The 15000-nt window shown below is 41.6% G+C and overlaps 1 protein-coding gene across 1 annotated transcript in view; it reads left to right on the top strand.

Moving 5' to 3' along the window:
• Positions 1–15000, top strand: part of slc6a5 (solute carrier family 6 member 5) — a 114769-nt gene that overhangs the window by 11382 nt on the left and 88387 nt on the right. The window contains exons 6-13 of the mRNA XM_037545143.1: positions 1104–1251; positions 1974–2106; positions 5611–5745; positions 6625–6728; positions 7778–7902; positions 8995–9107; positions 10262–10393; positions 12838–12937. Of these exons, the coding sequence (XP_037401040.1) occupies positions 1104–1251; positions 1974–2106; positions 5611–5745; positions 6625–6728; positions 7778–7902; positions 8995–9107; positions 10262–10393; positions 12838–12937 (990 nt within the window). The remainder of the gene's footprint in view (positions 1–1103; positions 1252–1973; positions 2107–5610; positions 5746–6624; positions 6729–7777; positions 7903–8994; positions 9108–10261; positions 10394–12837; positions 12938–15000) is intronic.

The following is a 15000-nucleotide window of genomic DNA, read 5'->3' as shown; positions in this document are numbered from 1 at the left end:
TGTTTTGGTTTGTGGTGGGTGTGAGATGTTTTGGTTTGTGGTGGGTGTGAGATGTTTTGGTCTGTGGTGTGTGTGTGAGATGTTTTGGTCTGTGGTGTGTGTGTGAGATGTTTTGGTCTGTGGTGTGTGTGTGAGATGTTTTGGTCTGTGGTGTGTGTGAGATGTTTTGGTCTGTGGTGTGTGTGAGATGTTTTGGTCTGTGGTGTGTGTGAGATGTTTTGGTTTGTGGTGGGTGTGAGATGTTTTGGTTTGTGGTGTGTTGAGATGTTTTGGTTTGTGGTGTGTTGAGATGTTTTGGTTTGTGGTGTGTGTGAGATGTTTTGGTTCGTGGTGGGTGTGAGATGTTTTGGTTTGTGGTGGGTGTGAGATGTTTTGGTTTGTGGTGTGTGTGAGATGTTTTGGTTTGTGGTGGGTGTGAGATGTTTTGGTCTGTGGTGTGTGTGTGAGATGTTTTGGTCTGTGGTGTGTGTGTGAGATGTTTTGGTCTGTGGTGTGTGTGAGATGTTTTGGTCTGTGGTGTGTGTGAGATGTTTTGGTTTGTGGTGTGTGTGAGATGTTTTGGTTTGTGGTGTGTGTGAGATGTTTTAGTTTGTAGTATTTTTCGTCGTGTTTATTTGATAAAACGAGCAGAATGTCCCTCCGGACTCTCCTGAATGTTTCTGCATCGATAAAACGTCGAAATTAAACGTGTTTCTGGCGTTAAACGCGTTTTATTCCACGCTTCTGTTTCCCTGAATTCAGCAGAAAATCTGCTTGCTTGACAGATTTACTGTAAGGCGCTGCAGTGCCGCAGTGAGGCGACATCGTGTGGCCGGAGTGCGAACTGCAGCCTCAAATGAACTGCAGTGACAAAAAAACGCTGATAAACCTCAAAAACCGGGCAAAATCAACAGGAACGCACGATTATTATGCTTTTTCGTTTTTATGCAGTGTATTCAGTAAATAACCACTCATTCTAATATGTATTACTAATGCCCAACACCAGGGCGCCTTTTTGTCCTTTGTGTTTTTGGTCATGTTTGTATGATAATCGGGATTTATTTGCTGTTCCAGCGCGTAAAAGTGTGTTTGTTGGCTCTCATTGTGTTTTTCCTCTCTGACAGATTCTTGTATAATTCGGGAGAGAAACATGAGCTCCGTTAAAAACACCACATTCTGTTTGTCTGCAAACGCTGCTGGGAATTTGAGCAAGTTATTAAATATCACAGCAGACAACAGAAGCTACGTCAGCCCCAGTGAAGAGTATTTCAAGTGAGTTTTTGTGCTAATAATTATATATATAATTTATATATATAGAGGAGGAAAACCTCGCATCTCCAAAATGGGAACTTTACAGGAGAAGGAAAAAACCTACTGTAGTTTTAATGCAAGTCAATGGAACCAGACGTCTTTCCATGTCATGTTGGGCCGTTTCTTTTGCTCCATTCATCATGAAATTTACACGCCAATGTGAAGGACAGCAGGTCCTCTGAAATTATGCCAAAAACTGAAAAATGACAAAAATGGAGATGCAAGGTTTTCAAGCGATGTGCATATATAATTTTTGTATATTATATTAGACAAGAATTATGCCAACATTACGTTGTTGTTGCCTTTTCTGTTTTACTTCACTAACAAGCTCCACGGGCTCTTTATTAAAGGCACTTGTTCCATTGAGAACCGTGAGTCTTACACAGGCGCCTGTTTATAATAATTTAGATATTATTTATAATAAATGCTTCTTTGCGTGGTAAACATAATATAATCTTTCCGAAGGCGGTTGTGAGCTCGAGAAACTTTCAGGTGTGCAGATTGTTCTATGTAGAACTCACGCCTCCCTTTACTAACGAACCCTTGTAGAACCTTCTGTCGTAGTGTAGTGGAGTGCCCGTTTGCCTGGTTCATGCATGGGGGATGATTAAATTAGGCATGTGGAGCTGTTTGCGTTTGTGATGGTAACATGTTCTCTGACCACTTTCTGTTCTGTTTATTAGGTACAACGTGCTGCACATCTCCAAAGGGATTGAATACCCCGGGGACATCCGCTGGCCCCTGGCCGCGTGCCTCTTTCTCGCCTGGCTCATTGTCTACGCGTCTTTGGCTAAAGGAATCAAGTCGTCGGGCAAGGTGAGAAGCTCCGGGGCTGGTTCGGGGTCTTCTCTCCTCCTCATCACTCTGAGATCAGCGCGGCTCCTGCGCTTTGCCAGTTGTGAGGTTAATTGTTAAGGATTTGCTGCCACCTAGTGGCGGTGATCGGTTACTGCAGGCTGTGTCTGATACTGCAGTGTTTCTCCACTCTGTTCCTGGGTGGGGGAGACTCTTAACATAGATGGTTCCACAAGAGTTCTTTAGTAAAGAAAATGGTTCTGTGAACAACCATGAGCACCCAAAGAATCCTATGCGTGATTAAACGGTTCTTTGCACCATGAAAGGGTTTTTCAGATTGGTGGAGAATGTGCTATGTTTTTTGAGGAGGGTTTGCATAGGAACCAAAAGGGTTCCTCTGTTGTTACAAGGTTGATGTCATAACAAGAAAAGAACCCTTTTAGAACTCTTTTCAAAAAGGTTTTATATAGAACCATGTACAGCACATTCTTAAGAACCGATTTTATGATGTAAGGAACCCTTTAATCATGCAGAAGGTTTCCTCGAATGTTCATGATTGTTTTTAGAACCGTGTTTTCTAAAGATCCCTTGAAGAACCATCCTTTTATGAGTGTACATTACGGAGAGATTACAGTCTGCGTGATAAATGGTACCTGTCCAGGGTGTTTCCTGCCCTCCGCCCAGTGACTGCTGGGATAGGCTCCAACTCCCCCTGCGACCCAGAAGAATAATGTGGCTTAGAAAGTGTGCGTGTGTGTGTGTGTGTGTGTGTGTGTGTGTGTGCGCATGTGATAAATGATTCTTTGTATCTTAAATGGTTCTTCAGATTGATGGAGAATGTGCTGCCGATGGTTCTATAGGTAACCGTTTTGAAAAGAGTTCTAAATAGCACCCAAACGGGTTCTTCTATTGTTGCTATGTCAGGACTCTAACAACAGAAGAACCTTTTTTGTTCTGCACAGAACCCTTTTCAAAATGGCTTTTTAAAGTTTTAAGTGGAGAAATTTAACCTAATTAGGCTTTTTAAAGCCTCAAGCTAGAAAAAGGAGGACATTCTGGACTTCTTTGCCAAAATAACAGGCCTGGACCTTAATTCATAGAAAATAATCGCAGTGCTGGTTTAAAAAAAAACACACACTGTTAGATGTTGTTCCCAAATCAGCCCTGATATGAAATCAGCGAAGCTCCTTTTAAAAATTGTGATGTTACTGTATGTTCAACTTGGCATAATCAGAATAGAATTCTTTGTGGCCCAAGTGTGGATGCCTGTCGGAAATGCATTGAGACATCTCGTCTGTGATTAAAACCATCAGTGGTCCAATCATCCAGTAAAGTTGTAACGGGGAGCGAGGAGGCGGATGCATATGCGGAGATAAGCGACTTTTACCATGGGCAAATCCAGGGTCATCGTCTAAACGGCCCAGGTTCATGTAGCCAACACGGACCGATCGGGGGACAGACATGAAACCGGAATCAATCAAGCTGTACAGTACAAAGACCAATACACCCAATAAAGACCAGCAAACACAGGGCTGAAATACACAGGGTAAACACAGGTGGAAACACAGGTGGGAACAACCAGGGGTGGAGTCACAAACAAGGGGGCAGGACTACAAAACCAAAACAAAGAACACCTGTGCTAAACCAAAACACACAAGGACAGGACTGGGAGGGGCCAATCGTGACAAAAATAATGAGAGCAGTGATATTAAGTGAATATTAGGAGGAATATTAGAATATTAGGAGAATATTAGGAGTGCTGGTGCAGTTATGTAAAGCTGGCTGATCAAGGAACACTTTCACTGGTTTACTGTGATGCACTCAGAGAAAAAGGCACTAAACTGTGGACCCTCACGTACCTTTCACCTGGGGAATTCCTATTTAAGGTCCCCAATTCTACGTTAAACCGCTGTTGTATGTAGATTTACGCTGCTTGTAGTGTGAGCAGATCAGAGGGACGGTGAAGGTGGAGCAGTTTGGAGATAAAGCCAGAGAGGCCAGGTTGAGATGGTTTGGACATGTGTTGAGGAGGAATAGTGGATATATTGGTCAAAGAATGTTGGAGATGGAGCTGCCAGGTAGAAGGAGAAGAGGTAGACCTCAGAGAAGGTTTATGGATGTAGTGAAGGTGGACATGGAGATGGTTGGTGTGAAAGTAGAGGAGGCAGTGGATAGGGCAAGATGGAGGCAGATGATCCGCTGTGGCGACCCCTAAAGGGAGCAGCCGAAAGAAGAAGAAGAAGAAGAAGAAGAAGAAGAAGAAGAAGTGTAGCAGATTCTTCTCTGGCAGCTGTTCAGCGCTCTCGGGGTCTCTGCATGTTTGAAAGAACCGTGCTGTTCATGTGAAAGCAAATCATTCACTCCGGCTGGTATGTTAAGGTTGAACTGTGCTGAGTTTGTGCTGAGTGTTAACCCAGATCTGACGACTGGGCGTCTATCAGACCGCTTACAAGCTGGACTGAGTTTGGAGGCATGAATGAGTTAATTTATTTCTGTCTAATTTGCAGAGAGATTTTTTCTCCAATCCAAGAACAGAATGCTTTAGGGGGCGGGGTTGGGGGTGCTGGAGCCTATCCCAGCGGACACCCTGGACAGGTCTCCAGTCCATCGCAGACAGACATTCACACTCACACCCAGGGGCAATGTAACATGTCCAATTGGCCTGACTGCATGTCTTTGGACTGTGAGAGGAAAGGTCAGCAGGGCACAAGAGCTCCACTGACCACAAAACACGCTTAGCTTTGACTCCAACGCCAGCCACCCCACTCTGAGCACTCAGAGATCCTATAAAACGGCCCTCATTTTAGCTTCAGTTAGCTGGAACCGAGCTACGAGTTCTCGTACATTAGTGTTCATCATCTACACCTGTTTTCAGTCAGAATCAAACCTGTGCTCGGCTCCGTTTGGGCCTGTAGCTGCATCATCTAAACTTGTGTCTAAGCTTTAGTTAGAGCTAGAACCCAACATGCTCGGTGGAGCAGAGCTTTTAGTGTACTAGCTAAGCTAAAACACATGGTTCTTCAAGAGTGCATTAGTAAAAAAAAAATAAAAGGACAACGAACATTCAAAGAACACTTTTCATGGTTCTTTGCGTCATGAAAGTATTCTTCAGAATGTGCTATATACGGTTCTATATAGAACCTTTTTGAAAAGGGTTATATATAGCACCCAAACGAATTCCTCTATTATTAAGATGTCAAGCCTGTCACAATAGGAGAGCCCCTTTTGGGTGCTATATAGAGCCCTTTTCAGAAAGGTTCTTCATGGACCCGTCTAGAACACATACAGACCAGGCGCCCGTCTCTGAGAATAGGGAGAGAACTACGGACCCCAAACTGATGGTCTAATGTTTCAGACATCACTAGTGAAATCAGACAAAGACAGAGTAATAATTTGCTGCGTTTGGCTTAAATAACACAAAAATCGGTATTTTCAGGTTGTTTTTTTCTGACTACGCAGTGAAACGGACAGCAGTTCTTTTTAAAGCCTGTCATAACGGTCGCCTTGTCTTTGCTCTGTCCCCAGGTGGTGTATTTCACAGCCACTTTCCCTTACGTGGTTTTGGTCATCCTGCTGATCCGTGGCGTCACTCTGCCCGGCGCCGGTTCAGGCATCCTCTACTTTATCACTCCAAAGTGGGAGAAACTCAACGATGCCAAAGTAAGAGACAGAGCTGTTTAGTGAGTGGACTGACAGCGATCAACTTCAGTCTGGAGTCGCTGCTGTCACTTCACTCCGATTAACATTATTTAAAGCAGCAATGGGTATTTATATTTATATTTATATTTATATTTATATTTATATATTTATATATTCTGTTGTGAAGACTGAAAGTGTGAGGAGAGCGAGTGCTGCTGCGAGTCTCCCTGTAAAGCCTGAAATAACCGTTTCAAAGTCAGAGGCATTGAGTTTTTCACACCACGTCGTACGTCTTTACACATTAACATCACACACAGACTCAAAAAGCAGGTCTCAACATTACACTGATGAAGATGTGATGACAGCAGTAGATGATTGACTAACAGCCTCAGAAGACGTGTCAGTTTTCTCTTCGAAGCACATCGTACAGTATTCTTCTGCTCGCCGCACGCAATTAACGTTTCCACCAGAGAGGCCCAAATCCCCAAATTCTACAGTGTTACTTTAAACGTAAATAGATCTAAAGTTACACCGTGAATTGCATTTCCATTCTGTAGACAGACAGATTTCACTGTTCTTAGTTCACTGTTTCAGCCTGTTCTGCTGTGCATATGACAATAAAACTCTTGAATCTTGAAGAACTATAATTTTCCTTCAAACTCCAATCGTAATAATAATTTTCTACTTACAGAGACTGAAGTGTTCTGGATTGAAAGTTTAGAATCTGCACTTTCCACCCAGTTTCTCCGCTTCATTTTAAAGCATGCTTTACTGTCCATAACTGGCTTCTTCAGGTTAATAATCTTCTATAATTACAGTGAATGTTCTCGCTCTTTAAGGTACGTGTTAATCACTTTATTAACGCTCTCTCCCTCGATCTCTCTCTCTCCCTCTCTCTAGGTGTGGAAAGATGCTGCCACGCAGATCTTTTTCTCTCTGTCTGCAGCGTGGGGGGGCCTAATAACTCTCTCCTCCTATAATAAGTTCCATAATAACTGTTACAGGTAAAAATACCTTTACATCAGTATCGCTTTTAGATTCAGCCCACGTCTGCATCTGGTATTGGCATGATTGAATTAACCCTGTGGTGCCTAAGCGTGAACTTGTTATATTTTGGCTGTCACTTGGTTCCAGTTGCCAAGTCATCTGCAACTGCTGATTTAGCACAAATTCAGCTTTACACATCCAGTTCTCGCTGAGCGCAAAGTCAAAATAAAGCACGATAGTGTGCACAAAATAACACCCAGAACCACAGCAGGATCTACGAGAGTGTTATCTAATCTACTACTTGGGTACTAAGCATTAACAAACAAAATAATGTATAAATAATCGTGGATAAAACAAAGAAAATACGCAAATAATGCCTGTAATCAGAAAGCCCTTTATTTTCTCTACACTGGTTCTTCAAGGCACCTTTGGTGAAGACAGTGTTCCTATCTAGAAACATGAACACTCAAAGAACCCTGTGCATGTTTAAATGGTTCTCTGCGTGGTGAAATGGCTCTTTAGATTAATGAAGAATGCGTTATGTGCGGTTCTATATAAAACCTTTTTGAAAAATATGGTGCTTTGAGGGTTCTTTAGTAAAGAAAATCGTTCTGTACAGATCGTATAGATAGGGTTCTTCGGATTGAGGGACAATGTCCTTCAATGTGCTGCGGACAATTCTCTACAGCTCCTTTTTGAACAGGGTTCTATACAGCAGCCAAAAGGGTTCTTCTGTTGTCATAAGCTTGTCATTGTAACACTAGAAGAACCTTTTTGGGGGCTAGGTAGAAATATTTTCTAAAAGTTTGTATATTGGACCACATACAGCACGTTCTCCGTCAGTCTGAGGATCCATTTCATGATGCAAAGAACCGTTTAATCATGGAGACGTTCCTTTGAGTGTTCATGGTTCTATATAGAACCATTGTCTTTACTAGAGAACCATCATTTTGACTGATAACACGTTAGAAGCTCTGATGAACCTTAGTGATGTAACAGTAGATGCTGGTATATTATTGTCATTTTAAGGCAAGCAGCTCCATTCATTCTAGTTTCCTCTCTGCAGGGACACCATCATAGTGACGTGTACCAACAGCGCCACCAGCATATTCGCTGGCTTTGTCATTTTTTCAGTCATTGGCTTCATGGCGCATGAGCTGAAGGTGCCCATCGAGAGTGTGGCTGATGAAGGTAGGTTTGATTAAGAGACCCTTATTAGTCCCACAAACGGGGAAATTCCACCTCCGCATTTAACCCATCCATGAAGTGAAACACCACATACACTCTAGTGACCACACACACTAGGGGGCAGTGAGCACACTTGCCCAGAGCGGTGGGCAGCCCAATCCACAGCGCCCAGGGAGCAGTTGGGGGTTAGGTGTCTTGCTCAAGGACACCTCAGTCACGTACTGTCGGCTCTGGGGATCGAACCGGTGACCTTCCAGTCACAAGGCTGGTTCCCTGACCTCCAGCCCACGACTGCCCCGATGTGCCTTAACCACAGTGTGTAATAACAATGTAAAATGTTAATTGAAGGACCCATATCATGAAATTTGGAAATCACCTTTAAAGGCACACAATTCTAAGGGATTAAGTACAATTGGAAAATGATCATGTAAAAATGAGAAATCTCTTTTTTGGCTCATTTCCATTCTCTTTCATTCTTCAAATGAAACAGGCTGTTTTTGTTACTGTGCCTTTAAGCTTGATCTGAAAAACTTGGTGGAGCTAAAGTGCTGTAGACTGTTTAGGCAAATCTATGACATCACAAAAACAACAAATTCAGAATTAATATTCAAGGGCTGTGTGGATTGGGAGTTGGGCGGTGCATTTCGAAACTTTAGCTTACTGTATGTTAATAAACTCTTATTTCAAAAAGGAGAGAGAAATCCTGTTTTGATGGGATCGGCCCTTTAAAGACTCATATTATAGGCAATTACCATACTATACAGAAATTAAACAGTGTGTGTGTGTGTGTGTGTGTGTGTGTGTTTGTGTGCAACAGTGTGAACTGATTTAAAAAATAATTTGGCATAATTCAGTGTGTGAGATGTTATTTTGTCTGAAACGGTTCAGGCGTCTTTACAGTGGTGGTGATGGGAACCAGGCGTCGCCATGACTACAACACAGATACAGACACTTTATTCACCATTCAGAACCACCAGAGAACCTACACGAGTCTTCTGAGCTCATTCAGTTTCAGTTTATTATGTATCAGTCTTACAATGTGTGTGTGTGTGTGTGTGTGTGTGTGTGTGTGTGTGTGTGTGTGTGTGTGTGTAGGACCAGGCATTGCGTTTGTTGTTTACCCAGAAGCCCTCACCAGGTTGCCAGTGTCTCCATTTTGGGCGATCATCTTCTTCCTCATGCTCCTCACGCTGGGGCTGGACACCATGGTACGTAAAGCTGTCACATCTTTTTTAGGGTCAATATGATTTTCAATAATTCCAAAGCATGACGATTTTTATCATGACAAAGAATGTGTTGTAGATCGCTACAGCACCAAAAAAGGTTCTGATATTGTTCCAAGCTTGGCAACGTTACAGTACAGAACTCCTTTTGATACTACATAGAACCCTTTTCAAAAAGGTTCTATATAGAACCATATACAATACATTCTCCATCAATCCGAAGAACGATTTCGCCATGCAGAGAACCGTTTAAACGTGCAAGTCTTAAGAACCTGTACAGTTAATTTCAGTGTGTGTGTGTGTTTGTGTGTGTGTGTGTGTGTGTTTGCTGGGGTCTTGTGCCTCTATTATTGTTGAGGTGTTAATTCACTCTCCTGTGTGTGCTTGTGTGTGTGAACACACTGCATGTCTCCAGAATATGAGTCTGTAACAGAAACGTGTGGATGTGTCGCGTTTCTCTCTTTTCATAATTATCAACAGCTTCCCAGAGCAGAACGATAGTGAGCAGGAAGGTGTGCACATACAGTGAGAAAACAGAGGACAAGTGTGACGTCCCTCTCCACATTCAGCCGTCGCTGTTTTTGGAGAACTGGAGGAACTTTATATGCTCTAAATTACTGTCAAAGAAACTGCAGGCAAATGAGGCCCATTGTGCATTACAACTGCATAAAACTGGAAATTAGTGTCGTTATTTTAGATTAAAAAAGAGGGTTCTTGAAGGGTTCTTTAGAGAATGGATCCATATAGAACAAAGTATCCTTTGCAGGCCTAAATCGTTCTTTGCATGAGATGGTTCTTAAGGTTGCTGGAGAATGTGCTGTAGATGGTTCTATTTAGAACACTGTCAAAGAGGGTTCCGTATAGCATCAAAAAGGGGCTGCTTTGTAGTGACAATGTCAAGCTTGTGCTTTCAGTACAGACTTCTCAGTGATCATGAAATCACTTCCAGCTCCATTTATCATCCAAAACGTCTGAATCTGAACGTTGTAAGAAATTAGTTTTCTCACAGAATCATTTCATATAGACGTTTTCAAAGAAATTGATTTAATATTGTGTATATGTATCAATATGTAAGGCTTCCGTCTGGGATCTCCACTCTAAACTAAGCATATATCTTCGCTCTGTTTCTCCCCCTGCAGTTTGCCACAATTGAGACGATCGTGACCTCAGTGGCCGACGAATTCCCCAAATACCTGCGTAAACACAAAGCTGTCTTCACCCTGGTGTGCTGCGTGTCCTTCTACGTGCTGGGATTCCCCATGATTACAGAGGTTAGCAGCTCGATCTTAAAAACAAGAGTTCAGTCCCAAACCTCAGTCCAGCCTGTTCCCGTTCCACCTTAAATGGTGCAGCAGTTACATTCTGGCACCTCAGGCACCATTTAAGGTAGAACTGGAAAATTCAAACAACACGCTGGCAGAGGAGATGCTGACTTCAGCCTCGCTGAGAGACGTTGAGAGACATTTTACAAGAAACTTAAAGCAGAGAAAAGTAACGTATTTATAGCCTGCACTGGTACATCAGCACATACTGAGAAACATTTACAGCCAATGGTAAAATGGCCAAAACCAAGTGATCAGATTTTTGTTGATCACTGACACTGACCACAGACATGATCACTGACACTGACCACAGACAGCCACCCTCGTTGTGGAGGTCTTCACAGGCACAGCAGCCAGAGAATTTTGGTGCGTTACTGAGCCAAACGCTACGAACTATTCATGGGGTTTTTATTGTTGACTTCATCAGTGACTTCACATGTTCTTTAAACGGGAATTTGACCTTCAATTTTAAGTATTTTGGCCTCTACTCATTCAAACAGAGAGGAGTCTGGTCTCATATGCCTCAAAATAACTGATAAGAGTGGACAGACTTTCTTGTAAGGACTTTGTGACACTACACTGTTAGAAATAAAGGTACCGTGCAGGTACATGATTTGTTCATCAAGGTACAAACAATGTAAGTGTTCCCTCAAAGGTGCAACAGCGGTTTTAAGGTCCAACTGTGCACCTTAAATCAATTTTTCCACGTGGAAAAGTAGATATTTGTATCTTTTTATAAACTGATGTTTTAAATAAAAAGCCTGGAGGCGAGGCGGGTGTGTGGAGTCAGTACAACTTAGAAAATATACTTTCAGTGGATTCTGGTGCAGTTATGTTCCCTGACTAAAGGTACTGAGATCTACCCCTGAGGGTCCCACCCCAGTGGCAAGAAGGGTACTGCCCTAGTGACATTGTTGTACCTTTTTTTCTGAGAACGTGCAGAGTGTGCAAACAACAAATGAAACTAGAAACAATAAATATGATAAATTAATGGACATTAGACCCAGTAAACAGACAGGACAGTGCAGCACCGACACAGCACTCACTCTGGACATGAGGTCGTGGAATAAGGTGCAGAGATATTGACCTGCTATGATCTGAGAGTCACGCAGTCAGACGACAGACAGAAACACAGCAGCTACTGAGGTAGAAAAACCAGAGTAAACAGTGTAAACACAGTGTAGCAGCATTGTGCCAGACATAGAGCAGGTAGAGCATCAAAAGAGTTGTGTGTGTGTGTGTGTGTGTGTGTGTAGGGGGGGTTAGCTCAGTGCTTGAGTTTATAGTGTAGGAATAAAGCTGTTGCAGAGTCTGGCAGTGGTGGCACGGGTTTAGCAAGGGTTTACAGAGAACAGTCCGAAAAAGAGGAAACATCCAGTGAGCGGTCAGTTGTGTGGATGAAAATGCCTTGTTGATGTGAGAGGTCAGAGGAGAATGGGCAGACTGGTTCCAGATGATAGAAAGACAACAGGAACTCAAATAACCAACCAGAATCTCTGAGGAACGTTTCCAACACCTTGTTGAAAGTCTGCCATGAAGAATTAAGACAGTTCTGAAGGTGAAAGGGGGTCCAGCCTTTTACTAGTAGTGTACCTAATAAAGTGACCAGTGAGTGTGTATATATATATATATATATATATATATATATATATATATAGTTGTTATCTGCAAGTGTAGTGATTATAATCATGGCTATAAAGTGCTATTCCATGTTGTTACATGATGACACAACCGTGTGAATGCAGAGTGTTAGTGTTAAATTCTAGTGTTAAAGTAATTGTGTTACTGTGTTAGAGTAATTACTCAAAAAGTACTGTATTACTGTTACTAATAACTTCTGCGCTGCGATTATGTTACATATTTCTTCCTGGAAAAAGTAATCTTACTGCTCATTACAGTACTTCTACCTTCCAAATTATCTCTCCATACTGGCAGACGCTTTTGCATTATTACTAAAAATGGACAAAATGGTCTAATATGAGATAATATCACTTAGTGAAAAATGTCTAGAAACAAACTAAATAATCGGATGGTATTTAAAGCAATGCCAAAGTGAGACATATTAGATTTGAAATGATTTCACTTGACACGACGTGATTTTTGCAGTGTAGACAGTAAAACAGTAATGTAAATATGAACATTCAGGGGCCCTGTTCCTCTCTTTCACCTAGAAGAACTAAATGTAGCTTTTAGAGGTCAACCAATGTCTTTACTCAAAATTTTATTCATATTAGATCTTTAATCTAGCCAACAAAATCCATACTGAGAGAATGAATAACACATAAAACAGTGTCTATCCAGAAATTCAACCTCAGCTTACAGCATATTCCCTGGTGTAATATGCATGTTTGTGGTAATGTAAAGTGAAGCATGACCCTGTGTGTGTTTTACAGAGCGGTATGTACATGCTCCAGCTGGTGGACACTTACGCAGCCTCCTATTCTCTGGTCATCATCGCAATATTCGAGCTGATTGGAGTCTCTTACGTCTACGGTGAGCTCATTAACGCTGCTGATCATGTTAGTAGTTCTGCTCAGTAAATACAATAATGTAAAACAGACTGTGGTTTATTCAGTATTTGAAATATGTCAGACACCATGGGTGTAGCTAGAACTTTTACCATGAGGTGGCCCGTTAAGATCCAGAGGTTTTAATGGGGAGGGTGGGGGCACACTGAAGAAGAAAGAAAACCTGGCCATCATTTCCACAAATAGACTAATACATCGATACATCTACTGCCGACTGTAAACTGAAGGACAAAACTGTTGTAACGGGGAGCGATGAGGAGGCGGACCCACGTGCGAAGACAAGCAAGATTTATTGAGGGCAAATCCATAATCAGGGTCAAAACAGTCCAGAGAGCCAACACGGAGAACAGGAGGGACAGACATAACGAAAGAAACTCAGGAAAACCACAACGGGGGCTGGAATAATCAACCAGCACGAGAATACAACACACTTAAAACAGTCCATCCAACAAATACCAGCACTAGACTAAAGAAAACACAGGGCTTAAATAACAGGTGGGAACAATCAAGGGCGGAGTCAAGAAACAAGGGGGCAGAACCGGGAGGAAAACCAAGCAAAGAAGCACATGTAAACAGATGCACATGGAAGACTGGGAGGGGCCAATCGTGACAACTGTTATGTAACATGTGTAAATTAAATGCATCGCTTTTTCAGTGCTTTAAGAAAAACCTTAAGAACAACATTTCATATAAACAGGCTGCAGAAATGATTAACGTAGGCTGCGTTCACTACAGATTACACAGTCTGATGATTAGACAGCTCACTACTGTATAAGGGAACCTACAACACATGCATGCACAAGCCCAGTTCCAAACAAATCAAGAAGCTATATAAAACGCACATGAATGTAAATGAAAACAGAATGCAATGATTTGCAAATCCCATAGACCCAATATGTTATTCACAATAAAACATAGAAGACCATAAATCAGATGTTGAAAGTGCGACATTTTACCGTTTGGTGAAAAACACTAATTCGTTTAGAACTTGATGGCAGCAATTACAATAAATCTCCTTAATCAATTCCAAAGGCATAGGTGACTGTTTTTCACCTGCTTTCTCAGCAGTGGGTGCACATTCATAAACAATGTGTTGAGTCGCTGTGTTATCACTGTTTTAGCCCATTTTGTGTGCAATAAAAACTCACATATTGAAATTGAGTTATGTGTTCAATTAGATAAGATATTGGATGGGTTAGGAGTAGAGGTGGGCAATATGGCAAAATATATAATATCGCAAAACTTCAAGAAATTTCCATGAAATGTCATTTATTTTTTCAGACTTTTGATCAGCTGGAACAGAGAAATGTAGTATTACATTATAAAAAATACTAAAAAACACTGATTTTTATTCAATATTTGGCACTAAATGCAGTTTACAAGCACTGACGATATGTACAGAATAGCATACTGTATTGTATTGTGACATAATTCATCACATTAACAATATATTTTGTCTTTTTATCCAACCCTAATTAGAAATAACAGAAAGGGCTAGTGTCCCAGACCCAGCATTTCCAACACACACTCACCATTGACGTGGCAGTAAAGTCAAACACTGGACTTCATCCATGAACATGAAGTTATCCCTCAATGTTGATTTTAATAAATCTGTACAGTGTCACTTGATTAAACCTCTGCAGCTCCCTCTGTGGCCACTAGATGGTGCTTTTGTCATTCTAGTTTTAGGAGATATTGCCTTTGGATAATATGAGGCATTCCGGATATTAATTTTGTTCTAAAATCCTTGCCATACAGTGTTTTCAAACCTGCTGAGCTCTGTTCAAATAAGAAGTGAATTGATAATATGTTTAAAACAGCTTGAAGTGTAAACACTGAAATGCCCTTTCCTGGCTGATTTTTTCCAATGAATGACCTACATGACTGCATTTTTTTCTTGCTCTGCCCTAATTCTGTTTCCCTTTCCCATTTATTGGTTCCTTTTATGCTTTTCTTTCTTTCCTTCTGCCTATTTGTGCTCCACTCAGTCAATATTTCCTTCTCTTTCTTGCTTTTTCTCTCTCTGTG

This window comes from Pygocentrus nattereri, chromosome 15 (assembly GCF_015220715.1).
Source record: "Pygocentrus nattereri isolate fPygNat1 chromosome 15, fPygNat1.pri, whole genome shotgun sequence".
Taxonomy (NCBI): Eukaryota; Metazoa; Chordata; class Actinopteri; order Characiformes; family Serrasalmidae; genus Pygocentrus; species Pygocentrus nattereri.
Note: the sequence above shows the minus strand (reverse complement) of the source record. Positions and strands in the feature narration are given on the sequence as shown.